The sequence below is a fragment of the Crinia signifera genome, chromosome 3 (assembly GCF_055691185.1).
Source record: "Crinia signifera chromosome 3, ASM5569118v1, whole genome shotgun sequence".
Classification (NCBI taxonomy): Eukaryota; Metazoa; Chordata; class Amphibia; order Anura; family Myobatrachidae; genus Crinia; species Crinia signifera.
Window position 1 is genome coordinate 321,594,049 of NC_139219.1, and position 17,088 is coordinate 321,611,136.

At 48.5% G+C, this 17,088-nt stretch overlaps 1 protein-coding gene across 1 annotated transcript; it reads left to right on the forward strand.

Annotated features, from left to right (window-relative positions):
* Nucleotides 1-556: 556 nt before the first annotated feature.
* Nucleotides 557-15,931, forward strand: CTSB (cathepsin B). The gene is made up of 10 exons (XM_083178761.1): nucleotides 557-679; nucleotides 4,766-4,907; nucleotides 8,672-8,760; nucleotides 9,150-9,264; nucleotides 9,359-9,477; nucleotides 9,837-9,922; nucleotides 10,024-10,170; nucleotides 10,268-10,384; nucleotides 13,535-13,663; nucleotides 15,234-15,931. Exons 2-10 carry the CDS (start codon nucleotides 4,782-4,784, stop codon nucleotides 15,323-15,325), a joined length of 1,020 nt encoding a protein of 339 aa, XP_083034887.1. The 5' UTR covers nucleotides 557-679; nucleotides 4,766-4,781; the 3' UTR covers nucleotides 15,326-15,931.
* Nucleotides 15,932-17,088: the final 1,157 nt, after the last annotated feature.

Below are 17,088 nucleotides of genomic sequence, written 5' to 3' on the forward strand. Positions count from 1 at the left end.
AGTGTGCAGTGTAATAGTATAGTGTGGTGGTGTGCAGTGTAATAGTATAGTGTGGTAGTGTACAGTGTAATAGTATAGTGTGGTAGTGTGCAGTGTAATAGTATAGTGTGGTAGTGTACAGTGTAATAGTATAGTGTGGTAGTGTGCAGTGTAATAGTATAGTGTGGTAGTGTACAGTGTAATAGCATAGGGTGGTAGTGTACAGTGTAATAGCATAGGGTGGTAGTGTGCAGTGTAATAACATAGTGTGGTAGTGTGCAGTGTAATAGTATAGTGTGTGGTAGTGTGCAGTGTAATAGTATAGTGTGGTAGTGTACAGTGTAATAGTATAGGGTGGTAGTGTGCAGTGTAATAGTATAGTGTGGTAGTGTGCAGTGTAATAGTATAGTGTGGTGGTGTGCAGTGTAATAGTATAGTGTGGTAGTGTGCAGTACAACAGTGTAATAAGAGCTTTGTATGCACAATAGAGGGGAAATAGAAAGTAATATGTGTCTGTGTGTGTCTGTGTGCAGGCCTGGCTGTGGCTGACTGTGTGCTGTGCTCGCTGTGTACACTGTGTAATCCCTGGTCATGTGATGAGTCAGGCGGGTGCAGGGCGTAGCACAGGGGGTTATATAAGAGGAGTCCCGGGTGCTTTCCGGCTGATCTCCGGCCTCTCAGTGTGACTGCAGCAGCCCAGGTAACACATGTGCGCGGTGTATACACTCTGCATACTGTATATGGGGTACACAGCACAGCCAGGGGTCTCCTAGGCTGCTGTGGAACTAGTAGCCCCAGCATGCCCTCTGTAGGAGCTGCTATGGCTGTGTGTTAGTGAGGGATGTGGTGTAGCTGTGTGGCCGGGGTGCCGTGTATCCGGGGTACACAGGGTGTGTGGCCGGGGTGCATTGTATCCGGGGTGCAGTGTGTGTGGCCGGGGTGCAGTGTATCCGGGGTACACAGGGTGCGTGGCCGGGGTGCAGTGTATCCGGGGTGCAGGGTGCGTGGCCGGGGTGCAGTGTATCCGGGGTACACAGGGTGTGTGGCCGGGGTGCAGTGTATCCGGGGTGCAGGGTGCGTGGCCGGGGTGCAGTGTATCCGGGGTACACAGGGTGTGTGGCCGGGGTACACAGTGTGCGTGGCCGGGGTGCAGTCAGTGTTACATTGTATCCGGGGTACATATTGTGTATGGCCAGGGTGCAGTGTATCCGGGGTACACAGGGTGTGTGGCCGGGGTGCAGTCAGTGTTACATTGTAGCTGGTGTTGCTGTCTGCTAGGCCATGTGACCTCCGCGTGGGGTTATTGTCTCCTGTGCCTGGGATTCCCCCGCCCCATGGTCACTGCATGCTCAGCTGCTAGCTCTGGGGGCTTCTCTGTAATAGCAACAAAGATCAGCATATATAGCCGTAGTATCCAGCATATAGTGGGCATGACCTGTATAAAGCTATAGCAATGTGTGTAGAGATCATGGAAATCCATATAGCAGTAATAATGGATAATATACTGTACAGCAGTAATAGGCTGGTTATAGTGGTGGTTTGTGTATAGCAGAAATGGGCTATGTATAGGGCTCTCTGCAGTCACATGACTGTACCTTGTTTACAACATGGCCGCCCTGGAAGTGCCCAATCCTGGAAAGGGTTATTCTAATATAGAAAAAAATATATTTTCCATGTATCCTGCTCCTTAATTTTCCTGAGATCTGTATGTACATACGTGTATACTATAGCTAGGCTGGCAGTAATATCCCTTCTATCCAGGGCACCTATTTAATGACGCAGGTTCTGTGCATGGCTGAATTCCTTTCTGCATTTCACATGGTTTTTATTAGACTACAGAAACTGCGTCATTTATAGGTGTCCCACGCAGTCCCCAGATCTTCTATTCGCTTCTGTGTTTTTAGATCTGCCCCACAGATAAAACTTAACCTCCAAAAACTAAATGGTAACAAAACTGGGATTTAGAGTCCAAAAAGTGTCTTGTGACTGCATTTCTGGCTCAGGCTTAACCATCTGTGATCTTTGCTCTATTACAAGTTGTTCCCCCTGATGTTGGGTAATCACAGTTCCCAGGTTACGTAATAGACAATAAGATCAGCTGACAAACAACAAATTCTGGGATTACTGTAATTTGCTCAGTATTTATTTACCAGCCAATTAACCTACCAGTATATTTTTGGATTGTGGGAGTAAACCGGAGTACCCTGAGGGAAACCCACGCAAGCACGGGGAGAATATACAAACTCTGCACAGTTTTGGTCCATACACAGTGGGCGACTATGCCCAGCGTGTGTGGACAGCGATGGTTGCGTTCATCGCTGCAGGGAAAGCCGCTCAGTGCATACACACTGAGCGGCTTTCCCATTGCCTGACGGTGGGGGGAGGATGGCGTTGCGTAGAGTAGCTATGCCCTCAAAGCCGCTCATCTGCTTTTCTGGGGATGATGTGGGAGCGCGCAGCAGCGCTCATCGCTGGGGCATACACACTGGGCGGCTTTGAGCTGAAAGCCGCTCAAACGTGCTGTTTTGAGCGGCTTTCAGCTCAGTCAGTATGGGCCATGGTGGGACTCAATCCCATGACCTCAGCGCTGTAATGCTAACCATTACACCGTCAGTGCTGCACAAACTTCTGGGGCCTTGTGACCCTTGTACTTTCTCACCTAACAGCCATTGTTCTATAGCCTCTACTAGTTGTGACATGCCCCGTACACTGTGTGCACTAGCTCTGATTACCTGCCAGCCAGTACTTATTAGTCACATCACAGGGATGTGTACATAGTGAGGGGCCCTGCCTTGCGGTTGCACCTGAGTTTTGTTTAATTCCTAATAGCTCCATAATCGGGTGTACACACGCTTCGATTTTGGCATTTTCAATTTGATTCTGCTTCTAGAAGCAAAAACAAACCGAACCGTGTTAACTGCCTTCACTGCAGATTCGATCCTCATCCGTGGCTTCGAAAGCAGAAATCGACTTGGCAGGCACTCTCCCTCCTTTTCAATTCTGGTAACCCACGGGTCATTGATATCGAATTATCAACGGCCACAAGGATTGTAGCGTGTACGCACCATAAGAGATCGAACATTAACATTGAGCTTTGCAACCTAAAAGTTGATGGTTACAGTCCTGTTTTTTTTGTGGGACAGTCCCACCTGTCTGTGGTATTACCCTGCAGTGGTGATGGCGGACAGTTTTGCTCCCTGTCACCCACTGCTGCTCAGCGGTAAATAGTCTATCACAAGGGACTGGGGCGTGGCCAGTAGATCAGAGTGCTGGGAAGTGACCTCATAGTGGTGAAAGCGGGGTCTTGGCTCGTGGTGTTTTACGCATGACCTCACACCCATTTGCAGAGACCACGAGCAGGAGTCCCGCTTTGTGTTTACCATGTTGGGGATTGTGTGGCCAGATAACTGCATGAGTGGCATTTTTCTGACTACCACGCCAGAGCGGAGTAACATAGGTGGTTATCTTCCTAAACTGCTCTGTAAAGTTGGCTTAATCTCCACAAAGGTTAAATGATTCCAATGCTCATGTATAGAGAATGATCTAGGTTTAGCCTTGCGCCGTAGGTTGCTGATGTTGGAGCAGGGAGACGATCCTCAGGCCCGGTTATGTCACAACCTGATCAGTCACCCACATCTGGGAATAACTCCAGGATTCCATTTATGTTGGAATTCAGGTGTCCGACCTCATTGTCACAATGTGTTGTGTCTGTGCTGTCCAAGGTGACAGGTTACTCTGCAGCTCTGGTTTCTGTTTACACCACAAAAATACGGTTCTGTAGTCTTGGCCGGATACCAGCAGCTCTCCGCCTTGTCTGGTAACGTGAGCCTCTGCACGGAAAACAGGTTCTATTCACCTCTTTTATTAGATTGTGTATGCCGGAAATAATGTGCATACAGTAGATAAATATATATTCATATAATCACAGGGCCGGTGTAAAGGTGCCCATACACTAGTAAGGTTTATCTTCAGATCTGGCGGGATGGAACAAAAACATGGTTATGGATGAGTGACAGTTTGTCAGGTTTCCAGCATTTCCAACCAAATGGTCAACTGTCGTTTGCTCTCATCCATAACCAGGTTTTTGTTCCAACCAGCCAAATCTGAAGATAAATCGCCATGTGTATGGCCACCTTAAGGCTGCTCAGCGCCCTACTGCGCCACGCGGACAACAACACATCTTAGACGTTCCACAGCTGCTGCCTGCATTAAGTACAAGGATGTCTTTCTTGTGCTTAATGTTGTGATAGGCAGACTACCAGATACTGGTGCCCTAGGCAGATGCCTATTGGTAGAGCTGGCCTGGTGCTCTTGTGCCCTTTTATTCCACTGCTGTATGTTGTAATTTTAGGAGGGGCATGTGGGCTGTGACTGACACCTTGTCAGATCTGCCATCATGGTTTCTAGTTGGTTCATACACAGGGGTGGTGTCAGTTATATCCCAGCAGTTCAGTTGCTTTTTGCCCTGTGTGAGATCACATGACTACACGGTCCTAAACATGTGGGAGGGGCTTTAATTGTCTGTAATGGCAGACTCCATTGCAGCTGCGTAAATGTAAAGCTTATTATGCCAGTATGTGCCTGGTTGGTGGTTGGGCACAAGGAGAATAAGCTGCAGCCATGCAGATAGAACCCAGACTTTGTACTGATCTGCTGGGTGCAGTGCTGCAGCCGTGTGAACCCCTGGCGCACATTGAATTGATGGCTGGTGGCCTCCACTCGGTGTAGGTGGGGGCTGCGCAGGCGGACTCAGAATTAACTCGCTGTCATTATTTTCTTTCCACAGGTGGAGTACTGCAGCAATGTGGCAAACGGTGGCCCTTCTCTGCGTCCTGGCAACCATCGCCAGCTGCCGAAATGTTCCCCATTTCGCTCCTTTGTCCGGTGACATGGTCAACTTCATCAATAAGATCAACACCACGTGGAAGGTGGGTACCATTGATGGGTACAGGGACTGTATAAGTGATGACTCGGTTATCGGTTCTAGAAATAGCTGCACCCCATTGAAGAGTCACACCTGCTATAGTAATTTGTTTGGGCAGCTGTCAATGGTAATGACAGAGTAGCAGTCCCTCGTCTCCACTCATTGCTGTAAATCTCTTCAGTTGTCACTGAATTCAGCTGTGGCCCTAATTATACGAAGGGGTTTATATGGTCTAAAGCAGGGGTGGCCAAACCTGTCCTCAAGATCTACTGACAGTTCATGTCTCAGGCAACCTGTGGATCTATAGTAGGAATGAATGCAGCAGGCTTGATAATGTGACAGTTAGTAATGACTACACCTGTGGTCCAGCTAGGTGATCTGGGAAATGTGACAGTTGGTAGCTCGAGGATTGGTTTGGCCACCCCTGCTCTAAAGTAATGTGGTATTACCCCAACTGTTTAGCAGAAGTATCTCCAATTTTAACCCCTTTTGTATCTTTTTATTTAAAAACAAAAACACCAGTTCTCCCCCAATTGTAGTAATTGGGGGAGGAGAACTGGTGTTTTTGTTTTTAAATAAAAAGATACAAAAGTTGGGCTGGGTGCATGGGGGGATGGGTTTTAAAGTTGGGCTGGGAGCATGGGGGGATGGGTAGCTGGGTGCATGGGGGGATGGATGGGTTTTAAAGTTGGGCTGGGGGGATGGGTAGAGTGCAGGGGGATCGCAAGCAGGGATCCCCATCACTACCACTGTTCCCCGGCCACCCTGCTGTGCTTGGGAATCTGCATATTGCATCATATAGTTAAGCCTGCCCCCTGACCAGTCCACGGAGGGGAACTTCTAATGCATTATGTTGATTCCTGTCCCGTAGCATTCAGCGGTGCGGATCACACCGGATCAGAAAGTGGTGCAGCCTGGCCGTTGCCAGCAGTGCAACTCAGCCTTGAAGATTTCTAGGTCTACTACGTAAGGGTTAAATTACTTCACACCAGTGTTTCCTAAACTGGTTGCCACAATTGGGTGGTATCTGGTGCCACTGGCTGAGGGTGGCACAGAAGCCCTCCTGCATCAGAACAAAGATCACATTCCCAAGATGCATTGGGGTGGTGGTGGGGGGGGGGGGGTGTTGGCTGGCTTTCGGGGTAAGATTTGTTGGGCTACTATATTCGGTGTAAGCATTTTAGGTGTTGAATAGTACAAGGGTCATTGTCAGGTGCAGCTTTCTGTTACCCTTATGCCTAGAATCCCGATTTGTGCTTTGCTGCTAAAGGTGTGCAGTTATCTGCGCATTGGGTGGGTATGATGTGCCATCAACAGGCTCCTACCACGTGGCACCTACAGCAAAGTTACTGCTCAGGTTCCTACCATTGGCATCTTCTGGCTCCCAACTGGTCACTGGCGGTTGACCAGGCCTCTGCACAGGTAGCTAGCAGGTGGCAGGGCTGGGGGAACACTGGGTATGAAGCAGATCAGGTGAAAGGGGCTATATCTGTCTCTGGAAGCAAAGGTTTATTGCTCAGTCTTAAGACTGTTCCTCTTGGCATTGCTCATAGGGACGGCCTACAAGGATACAGCAACCACTCCAGATGCCACAGAAGACGTGCACTTTACCCGGGTCCCACATGCCCTCTTTTAATTCGGTCCAACACACAGTAGTTCTCCCCTGGGTCTTAACAAATCAGGCCATCTCCCAAAATATAAATACCAATTGCATGGATAAAGCAATTTCCTGCTCCTCTCCATATACACCTGAATACAACCCACATTCGTTTGTGTCCCCCAGCACAATCTAGTGTTATATTTACATAAATATTTTAATCAATTTCAATTGCTTTCTCCCTTTCACTAAAACCTGTTTCTCTTAATCACAATCTGATCACCTGCTTGGGAACAACATGAAATACCCAACAATCCTGGCCTTACACCTGTGAGCCTGTTTATAGACACCCCTGTATATTACCTGAAGGGAATGGCCTGCTACTACGCTCTCAATAGAACATGTTAAAAACCCATTAACCACTATGAATTTACAGTGTAATGCGCCTAGTGCTGATTCGTTCACTGTAATATGGGTAATGCGATACAAGATTATCCTGTGTGCAGCGCCTCGGGTCCTGTAACCGGGCGCTGTGACTTCCATGTCTAGCAGTGCAGATCATAAACCTGGCACAGCCTGCAGACACTTCCCTACTGTGTGCGTATTACTGCTGCATCTTGAGCAGCTGCTGGTGCGTACATCTGCCTCTGGTATGTGCAGTGCATCGGTGACGAGTGGTTGGAGGAGCCGCTTGAGAACCGCAAAGTAAATATGTTTTAAGCGTTAAATGTAAAACTTCGATCTGAACTCCTTAGCATGAAGTTACTATTCTTATGTGTTTAAACTAGTCCAAGCTGTGATTGATTTGGGGGGGGGGGGGGGGGGGGGTGGGGGGGGTGGATCTGGGGATTGGGGGGGGGGGGGGGGGTGGATCTATCAAAGGTCAATTTGGACCAAAGGTTTTCATACCTTGATAAAGCACAATCTAGCTGTAAGCTCACTCAGATATAGTGGCTATTGAAGTTTGGGGTAGAGGAGCCCAGTGTGAGATTGGTCAGCTGGAACACTTAAGGCCCCCATACACTAGGGCGACTTGTCCTTAGGACAAGTCGCCCCCGACTTCCCCCTGAACTTCCCCTGCTGCTCCCCGGGGGAGCTTGATTAGATTGGCACTTGATGTGCCATTTTTTACATGTGATAAATCATCTCGCTTTATCACATGTAAAAAACCCGGGGAGCAGAGGGGGGGGGGCTACAGAGCAGGGCTGCTGGTGGGAGCAGGGGGGGGCTGGGGACGCTGCGGGGGACACAGGCGGCATAGAGCCGGGCAGAGGGAGCTGGGAGCTGTCAGTGCTAGAAAAAAAAGCCTTTACAATGAATGGGTAGCCTGTGATTGGCTGAGCGCACTCTCAGCCAATTGCTGACTGGCTGAGAGAGCGCTCAGCCAATCACAGGCCGCCCATTCATTGTATGGGCTTTTTTTTTTTAAATTCAGAATCAGTACTGACAGCTCCAGGCTCCCCCTGCCCGGCACTATGCCGCCTGTGTCCCCCGCAGCGTCCCCAGCCCCCCCTGCTCCCTCTACCTCTGCGCCGCCCCACTAGGTCCCAAGTCGGGTGGTCAGACATACAGCAGGTCCGACCACCCGACGCAGATCCGATGCGCACGGGACCGCGCATCCGATCTGAGGGGACATCAAAACTAGCCGATTTTGGTCCGATTTCGGCCAGATCCGACTGATCTGGCCGAAATCTGACCAAAATCGGCTAGTGTATGGGGGCCTTTAAAGAGGCGTACACTACTGTACTACCTTGCTGCCAATGGAACTGGAGGTAAATACCTTCTCAGCCAATGACATAGCAGCCATATTAACACTGTTTGCGATTGGCTGGGCTTTCTGCTCCAACAAATACATGGCTTATTCAATTGGATTACAGGGACAGTTTGAGTAAAACTTCCTAATCTGAGAGTATATATGTGTTTTGGTGGTGGTATTAGTGATTTGGGAGATTCTGCCTTCTGAGCTGCACCTGTGGTGTCTTGTGTATTGTTGCTCCTGGGCAGTTGGGTTACTCCAGCATGGGCTGATTATGTGATCACTGTATAGGTGTTCCTCTAGTGCTGTTGGTATTGGTGGCCGTTTGACCACAGCTTTTTAAGCTGTAGTTTGTGGCTGCATAGCGGAGTTTGACGCATCATTATTCTGAAGCTGTTGTGTTTCCTTTGATCAGGCTGGACACAATTTCGCACCCTCAGACATGGCTCATGTGAAGAGACTCTGTGGAACCATACTTGGAGGAAGCCATAAACTGCCAGTTAGGTGAGAATGTCCACTTGGATCTATGTAATGCTGGGTAGTGGGGCCGGTTGCCTTATTCTAGAAAGGTATTCTGGATAAAGATAACCACGCGACAGGTATTCTGGATAAAGATAACCACGCGACAATCACCCAGTTAATCTAGACAATGCAAGTGTATAATAGCCATGGTCATGTTCTCCCAGTGCACGCCTGGCCCAGCTGTTGTAGAACTACACATCCCAGCATGCCTTGCCACAGTTTTGGCATTCCCTAATAGCAAAACTGTGGCAAGGCATGCTGGGACTTATGGCTCTCCAGCTGTTGATAAGCTACTGGTTGGCCTGGCCTGTCCCAGTGCATCAGTTACCAGTCATCCTCCCAGTGTTAAAGATTCTTTTTTGCCCCGTTAGGTACTCATTCGCCGAGCAGATGGACCTTCCTGATAACTTTGATTCCCGGGAAGCCTGGCCAAATTGTCCCACCATCAAGGAAGTGCGAGACCAGGGTTCATGCGGCTCCTGCTGGGTGAGTAGAAACTGATCAAGTGCATAGACGGTCTGGTGATCACAGATCTCCAGTGTGGACCATTTTTCAGCTAACTCAACCGGTCTGTCCCTAGGCATTCGGGGCGGTGGAGGCTATTTCAGACAGGGCCTGTGTGCACTCCAACGGCATGGTGAATGTGGAAGTATCTGCAGAAGATCTGCTCTCCTGCTGCGGGATGGAGTGTGGAATGGGGTAAAGACTTGTGGTTGTTTTTGTCTGGCACTTCCCATCCCAAAGAGTCATTGGGTCAAGACTGGACAACATGGCTACACTTGGTGTCAGTCTACATTCGGCCAAAAAAAGTGAACTCTTGGTCTACCTTTTGACTGTTGACCTTGCCATGGTCTACCTAATGCTTGTGTTGACCTTCCGACCCTGTTGTCCCTAGCAGTGTCCTCCTATTTCAGGTGTCACCCTAAAGCCTGTCTATCTTCGGTGGTTGACCCAATCCATGTCTACCTAAATTGTATTGTCCCATTCCCATCCCAAAGACCTATAAGTTGAACCCTCTGTAACTAGACTGCAACTGAACTCTATTTTATTTCATTTAGCTGCAATGGTGGCTACCCTTCTGGTGCGTGGAAATACTGGACAGAGAAGGGTCTTGTATCCGGGGGCTTGTACGACTCGCACATCGGTAAGTATTGTGCCATCTCCATTGTTGGTCATGCCTAATAGCTGATGTTAGCAGCACCCCCTTCTGGTGATTGGGCTGTAATCCCCAGCGTTTGTGTCTAGGCTGCAGACCGTACTCTATACCTCCCTGCGAGCATCACGTCAACGGCACCCGACCATCCTGCAAGGGAGAGGAAGGAGACACTCCACGCTGCGTGAAGAAGTGTGAAGCAGGCTATGGGCCAGACTACGGTTCAGACAAACACTTCGGTGAGTGGAGTCTCCAGTCCGTCATTGCGTGTCCGATACTTTCTGACCTTGACGTTAAATCTCAGCAGGTTCTGCTAACACATATTTTGACTTGTAGGCTCTGACTCGTACAGTGTCCCAAGCAGCCAGGAGGAGATCAAGGCTGAGATCTACAAGAACGGGCCAGTAGAGGGAGCATTTACCGTGTACGAGGACTTCCCCACATACAAATCCGGTGAGAGTCCAATGGGTTTACTTGCATCCCCATGCAATAAAGGGTTTATGAGGAGATGTATCAAGCAGTGTAATGTGTGAAGTTGCCCGCAGCAACTAAATCAGCTTGTAGTGGTCCATTCTAGAATATACTTTATGAATTCTGACTTGACATTGATCTGTTGCTAATGGCGACTTTACTGTTTACATTGCATGATAAAACTCCTGTATGTGGTGTACAGAAGTATAATTGAACAATGTGTGTATGTTCCATGATAACTCTAACGCAGGGGTTCTCAAACTCTGTCCTCAGGACCCCACAGTTCATGGTTTCCAGGTCACCCGACAGGTGCATTCTTTACTCATTGACACATATCAAAAGATTGATTCTGTGAGGAAACCTGCAAAACATGCCCTGTGTGGGGTCCTGAGGACCAAGTTTGAGAACCTGTGCTTTAACTAATCGTCTTCAAACTTAGATGGTCTCTTAAGATAAGATAGTGTGCAAAGTTCAATGATGGGTTTAATCGGACGACCCCCTTAAGCAGGGCTGGGCAATTGCGGCCCTCCAGATGTTGATGAACTACATATCCCAGCATGCCTTGCATCAGTTTCAGCATGGCCACATAGCAAAACTAATACAAAGCATCCTGGGATGTGTAGTTCATCAACATCTGGAGGGCCGCAATTTCCCAGCCCTGCCCTTAAGGGTGGTGCTGTCACAAGGGTCCATGCTATTTCTGTTTTCATGCATTGTGATATAATGGAAAGTTTATGGCTTTCTGAACACAACCAGGGCTGCTGAAAGTGCTGCCGGGCTCCGGTAAATAAGTGTGGTCAATGGGAGGGTGGGGAGTGACAAATAGGAGGAGGTGCGGGCTGCAGCTGCCACTCTACCCACTCAGCACCAATGTTCCCTCTAATTTTACGAAGGCTGTGTGCGGCAAAAGATTTTGGCTGTGCAAGTTTGGAAGGAAATTAAAAATTTTGTGCGTCGCTTAAATATAACTGGAAAATGAAGTTCAGCATTTGTGTTAACTTTACTTCAAAATGATATTTAACATTTAAACATTCAAAATACAGCACACAATGTAGTTAATGGGTGAAACACACATTAATTGAGTCCACAACTGCAAAAAGGGACCACTGCTGTTTTGTGCGCTCTGTTGTAATGTCTGTGCGCACGCTCGTCGAGTTGTGTGCAAGCGCACAGCTTAGAGGGAACACTGCTCAGCACATAACACTGAGCAGGGGAGAGAGGCTGTGCTGCTGCAGCTGCCTCTGCTCTCTACTCCCACTGCCCAGTCTTTGCAGCAGGGGAGGGCGGCGCAGGACCTGGTCCCCTTCAACAGTAACGGGTAAAGGTAACCCCTCAACAGCACTGCATACAACAGACTACCTTAAGTGGACACTTACACCCATGAGGGGAGGGTTTTCATGGGGCAGGACAAACCTACCAGTGCATGTTTGTCTTGCCCCAGAAATACTCACCACAGAAGGGGCAGCCGCGTTCCTCCTGCAGCCAGGGCTGGCAACACAAATCCTGGGCCCCATACACTGATATCTCTGGGGCCCCCTATCCCCTCAAATGCCATCTTCCTCCACCCCCCCTAATGCTGGAACATAAACTGGACACACTGCAACCTGAGTACTATCACATTGATGCCCTCCTGTGCCCCGCGCTCTGTCCACAGTAATGCCCCCTACCCATAATGAGCCTCACGATAGTTACCCACCTCCCAATGGTACACATTTACCCACCCCTCCCTATCAGATGTATGTACATGTACTTTCACATATTACACAATTCTCTCCCCCATGGTACATTTTTGGTACACTGAGACTCACAAGGATCCTCTGGTGTAAACATTTAGTGACTGTTTAGGGTTCCAGGGGAAGATCAGGCAGTCAGCTGGGGGGCTCTGGGGTCAGTTTACGCAGTCCTCAAGCACCTGTTGCCTGCGCCAGTGCCGCAGCTCCCCCAGTAGTAACAGCCGACTGTGTGTGTGAGTGGCGGCTGTCTGCCCGGTGACTGGGAGACTTCTCCGGTCACTGCATGTCCGTCCCAAGGCAGAACCCAGCTCCCGCTGTGGACCACTTCCTCCTGGCCACGGAGGAATATATATGTGAATGTGGAGGAGGACACTCCTGGGCCAGCGGCACCACGAACAATCAGTAAGTGATTGCTTGGTGCAGACTTTTTGAGGGACTGTGAGACCCTCCTCCACTAATCAGTGCCTGATCTCGGGGCCTGTCACAGGTGTCCCCCCTGTTGCCGTCCCTTGCTCCCCAGGGGCTGCTGCCTGCTTCGGCTGTCTGTGGCCGCTTGGAGTTTCAGGCGTTCAGTTGTTGGTTTGTTCAGGCATTCCTGTGTTTGGACAGCAGAGTGAGGCAGATCCTCCCCAAGCGGCAACTTGCGCACCCTTTCTTTACACAGTGACATGGCCGGAAATTTCTCAGGAGAGCCTGCTTCTGCAGCGCAGTTGAGAGGTTTCCGGCCATACCACCAAACTACCGCAACTAAGAATTGGACTACTTCTAATATACAGGAGGGAAACTGGATTCCAGCGGCATGTCATGGACATCGCCCCTAATTCTGCCCCCTTATTGGGAAGTTACTGTATTGGACATATATACCCAGTTTAGCTATAGCAGTCCTGGACAAACCATGGCCCTCCAGCAATTATGTTACTACAAGTCCCAGCATGCTTTGCCACAGTTTTAGCATACCCAAATATCAAAACGGTGGCAATCATGCTGGGACTTGTAGTTTCAAAACAAATAAAGAGCTGCAGGTTGGCCAGGTCTGAGCTATAGAATCTTTGCTGCTGAACGGTTAATTATTTGTATCTTAAGCAGAAAATTTGGAAACCAACATTGGGCACAGACTAAGCTGCTCTACACCGCTCTGATTGTGCCTTTATGGGAATGCTGGCAAATGCTTTCAAACAGACTTGGGCTTAATTGCTCTAGTTGTCCTGTTTCTTACGAGAGTGGAACCTAAGGGTGGGGGGCATTATATGGCTTAGTGGTGGGGGAAACTGCTGATCCATTCTTGAGGTAGATGGGGGGGGGGGGGTTCTGTTCCTAGTTGAGCCCTACTGACTGGCATAGGCCTGCCATGCTGCCAGCTTAGTGCTTCTCTGACTTTGTAACCAATGTTTTACCCTAGGTGTGTACCGCCATGTCACTGGAGAGGAGATTGGAGGTCATGCTATTAAAATCCTGGGCTGGGGCGTGGAGAATGGAACACCATACTGGCTCTGTGCCAACTCCTGGAACAACGACTGGGGTGATAATGGTAAGATATGTCTGATTGGGATTTGGGCTGAGGTGGGTGTAATGTGGCAAAGGGCTGCCTCCACAGAGTGTATGTGGCGGCTTCTAGTGACGTGATGGAACCAATCTGGGATTCCAACTCAGAACGTCCCGACAGTCAGAATCTTGGCCATTTTTTGTCTGATCAGACACTATGGACTTTCCAAACATTGACTGTCAAGTTAAATTGTCGGAAAACTGACTTTAATTTGACAAGCCACAGCAGTTTCCGACTGAACAGATCTGTCGCTAATGGCACCATTGAATAGGTGAGTTCCCATATTGCCCCTGTTAGAAAATATCAGCACAGATTGAATATCCCACTAGGTCAACATGACTGAAGGTTGACAGGCTCAACAGGTCAACATGGTGTTTTTCCCTTTTTTTTTTTTTTTTTTTTTTTTTAGCCAACATTTGCAGACAGGTGGTATTGGATGCCCTACCATCCACTAAGGGAGAGTAAGATAGTGTACCAAGCATGGCAAGCGGACACGGTTCTGAGTGTCAGTGTCCATGTCGACTGTCAAAATCCGGGACAAAAAAGTGAAACGCCCCATGTCGATCTAATGACCAGTTTGCCCTTCAGTCATGTTGCCCTAATACTTGTCATCCTAGTTGCGGTCTATCCAATGATCCATACCCCTCTGGGCATGTGTTGGATGACTGACCGACGGTCGTTTCACCGACATGGGGATTCAAACTGTCAAGAGAAGACATTCGGCATCCCAACTTAAACTGTCTATTCTCCCTCATAGGGGTCCACAACCCCCACAGAAGAATACAATAGGTTGGTGAGCACAAGGCGTTTGAATGTGCTCGCCCCCTATCAGGCTCCTGACAGTAGGGATTGCAATGTTGGCGAAACGACCGTCTGAATCCTGACTGTCGAGGACTTGTACTATACCCCCATGGCCACAACAATGTTTTGGGTATGTGGGTTTGACTGTTAAATGACGACTCGCAACTGTGGACACGGAGCTCAAACCCAGCATGCTGACATGTTAGATTGCTGTAAGGTGAATTATCAGTGTCTGACGGAAAACTTTATATATGATAAAATCCGGTTTAAAGCTGTAAATGGAATTAACGTGTTAACAACCTGGGTCTGACTGTCTGCATTTGAACTGTGCACTACATATCTGCAACTATTTCCTTTGTGTGGGCAATAGATATATTCTGGGCAATGCTTCTGACAGTCTGAATCCATTTAGACATGAAATGATGCATTCCAGATCTTCTCTTGCCAGGGCTGGCTGTCCAACCTCTATGGCAGGGTTATCGGATCTCTAGCTGTGCATTCATTAATGGATCTCCACAGTAGCACATGTAAAAGGATTTGCACTACCTGATCTTTCAGAATGTCAGTAATGACTACAATTGAGCAGCAGCTAGGAGGTATAGAAAACATGTGCTGTTAAAGATCCCCGAGGACAGGAGTTAAGAAACAATCCTTTCGATCTTGGCTACTTCACTTAGTACTATTAAAGTTCTTGTTTTACTTGCGCGCTTTCTGTATGGACTTTAGAATCTCTAATTGTCCCCTCTTCATCTAGGCTTCTTCAAGATTCTGCGTGGAGAGGACCACTGTGGAATAGAGTCTGAGATTGTTGCAGGCATTCCAAAAACTGAGATGAGATACCACTAGGCGGATGCTGCCAAGTTCCCCCAATTCACATGATCTTAGCAGAAGCAGTTCTTGGTTTTCTTCACTTTCGTTGATATTCAATTGGACTTTTTTTATATAATTTGGGGGGTTTTCTCTGAATTGGCGCTAAACCAATCTGTAGCAAATGACTTGGTTTTTAATACAGGTATGGTCACATGTGTGAAGGATCTCCCATTGGCTGTCAGCTCTTCTGCCAACAGTTGGAGCTGGGTCGAATAGCCATGATGAAACCGAAAGGAGATAATATTTGGACTGTTCAGAGTTTATACTGAATAAGCTGAGAATCCTTATAGAATATACCGTTGGGTCTTAATTCGCATTTTGCACTGGTTTTATGTCTGATACTTGCCATAGTCTCCTGCGATACGTCTGCCGTGACATATTACGGCATCGCAGCGTTTTAATTTTGCCCTCATTTCTGCAAGCTGATCTTAGTCCTAGTTATGTCTATTGTATGACAGCTGCCTATTGTGTTGTGTGATTTTTGCCTTTACAAAGATTACTATAAGCGGATTGTATGATGGTTTTTATCTGTGAAGTTACTTTTTTTTATTTGCCAATAAAATGCATCGTCTTCCCTTTTTACACCTCTGTTTTATTAAAGGAATCTTTTGAAGAGCCTATTGATGATTGTATTCCTGAATACTTCTGGGCGGCTGTAATTGGATGCATTGTGCGTTCTGTTATTGCGCACACAGAATCTGTCTCCTGAAGTCATTGTATGAGACGGTGGTTATTCTCACTGACAGAATAGAGGGGTTGTCTGTCATTTACGATGCACATGGCAGGATGTAGGACTCCCCTCTACAGGCTAGCTTCATGGTGTACACACTTGGATGACAAGTTCTAACTTCTGAGAGTTGTAGTGAGTAAAACGAGGCCAGGGGGTGGTCCTTTTATGGGGTGTTGCCCCCTTTGGAGGCCCCATAGAAACATCTTGAAGGGACCCCTGACCAATGCTTCAAGAGTTATCTCTGCAGCAGCACTTTTATGCCCCATACTTGTGCCCTAGTTAATTATTTGAACTATAGTAGCCCCATAGCAGCTGCACCCCCTGCACATATGGTAGCTACACCCCTGTATATAACACATGTAACTGACAGGGAAGGTGGCCCCTCTCAGCTCTGGGCCCCATAGCTGCTACACTCCCTGCACCTATGGTAGCTACACCCTGTATATAACACATGTAACTGTGACAGGGAAGGTGGCCCCTCTCAGCTCTGGGCCCTGTAGCAGCTGCACTCCCTGCACCTATGTTGGCTACACCCTGTATATAACACATGTAACTGTGACAGGGAAGGTGGCCCCTCTCAGCTCTGGGCCCTGTAGCAGCTGCACTCCCTGCACCTATGTTGGCTACACCCTGTATATAACACATGTAACTGACAGGGAAGGTGGCCCCTCTCAGCTCTGGGCCCCGTAGCAGCTGCACTCCCTGCACCTATGTTAGCTACACCCTGTATATAACACATGTAACTGTGACAGGGAAGGTGGCCCCTCTCAGCTCTGGGCCCCGTAGCAGCTGCACTCCCTGCACCTATGTTGGCTACACCCTGTATATAACACATGTGACAGGGAAGGTGGCCCCTCTCAGCTCTGGGCCCCGTAGCAGCTGCACTCCCTGCACCTATGTTAGCTACACCCTGTATATAACACATGTAACTGTGACAGGGAAGGTGGCCCCTCTCAGCTCTGGGCCATATAGCAGCTCCACCACCTGCACCTATGGTAGCTACACCTCT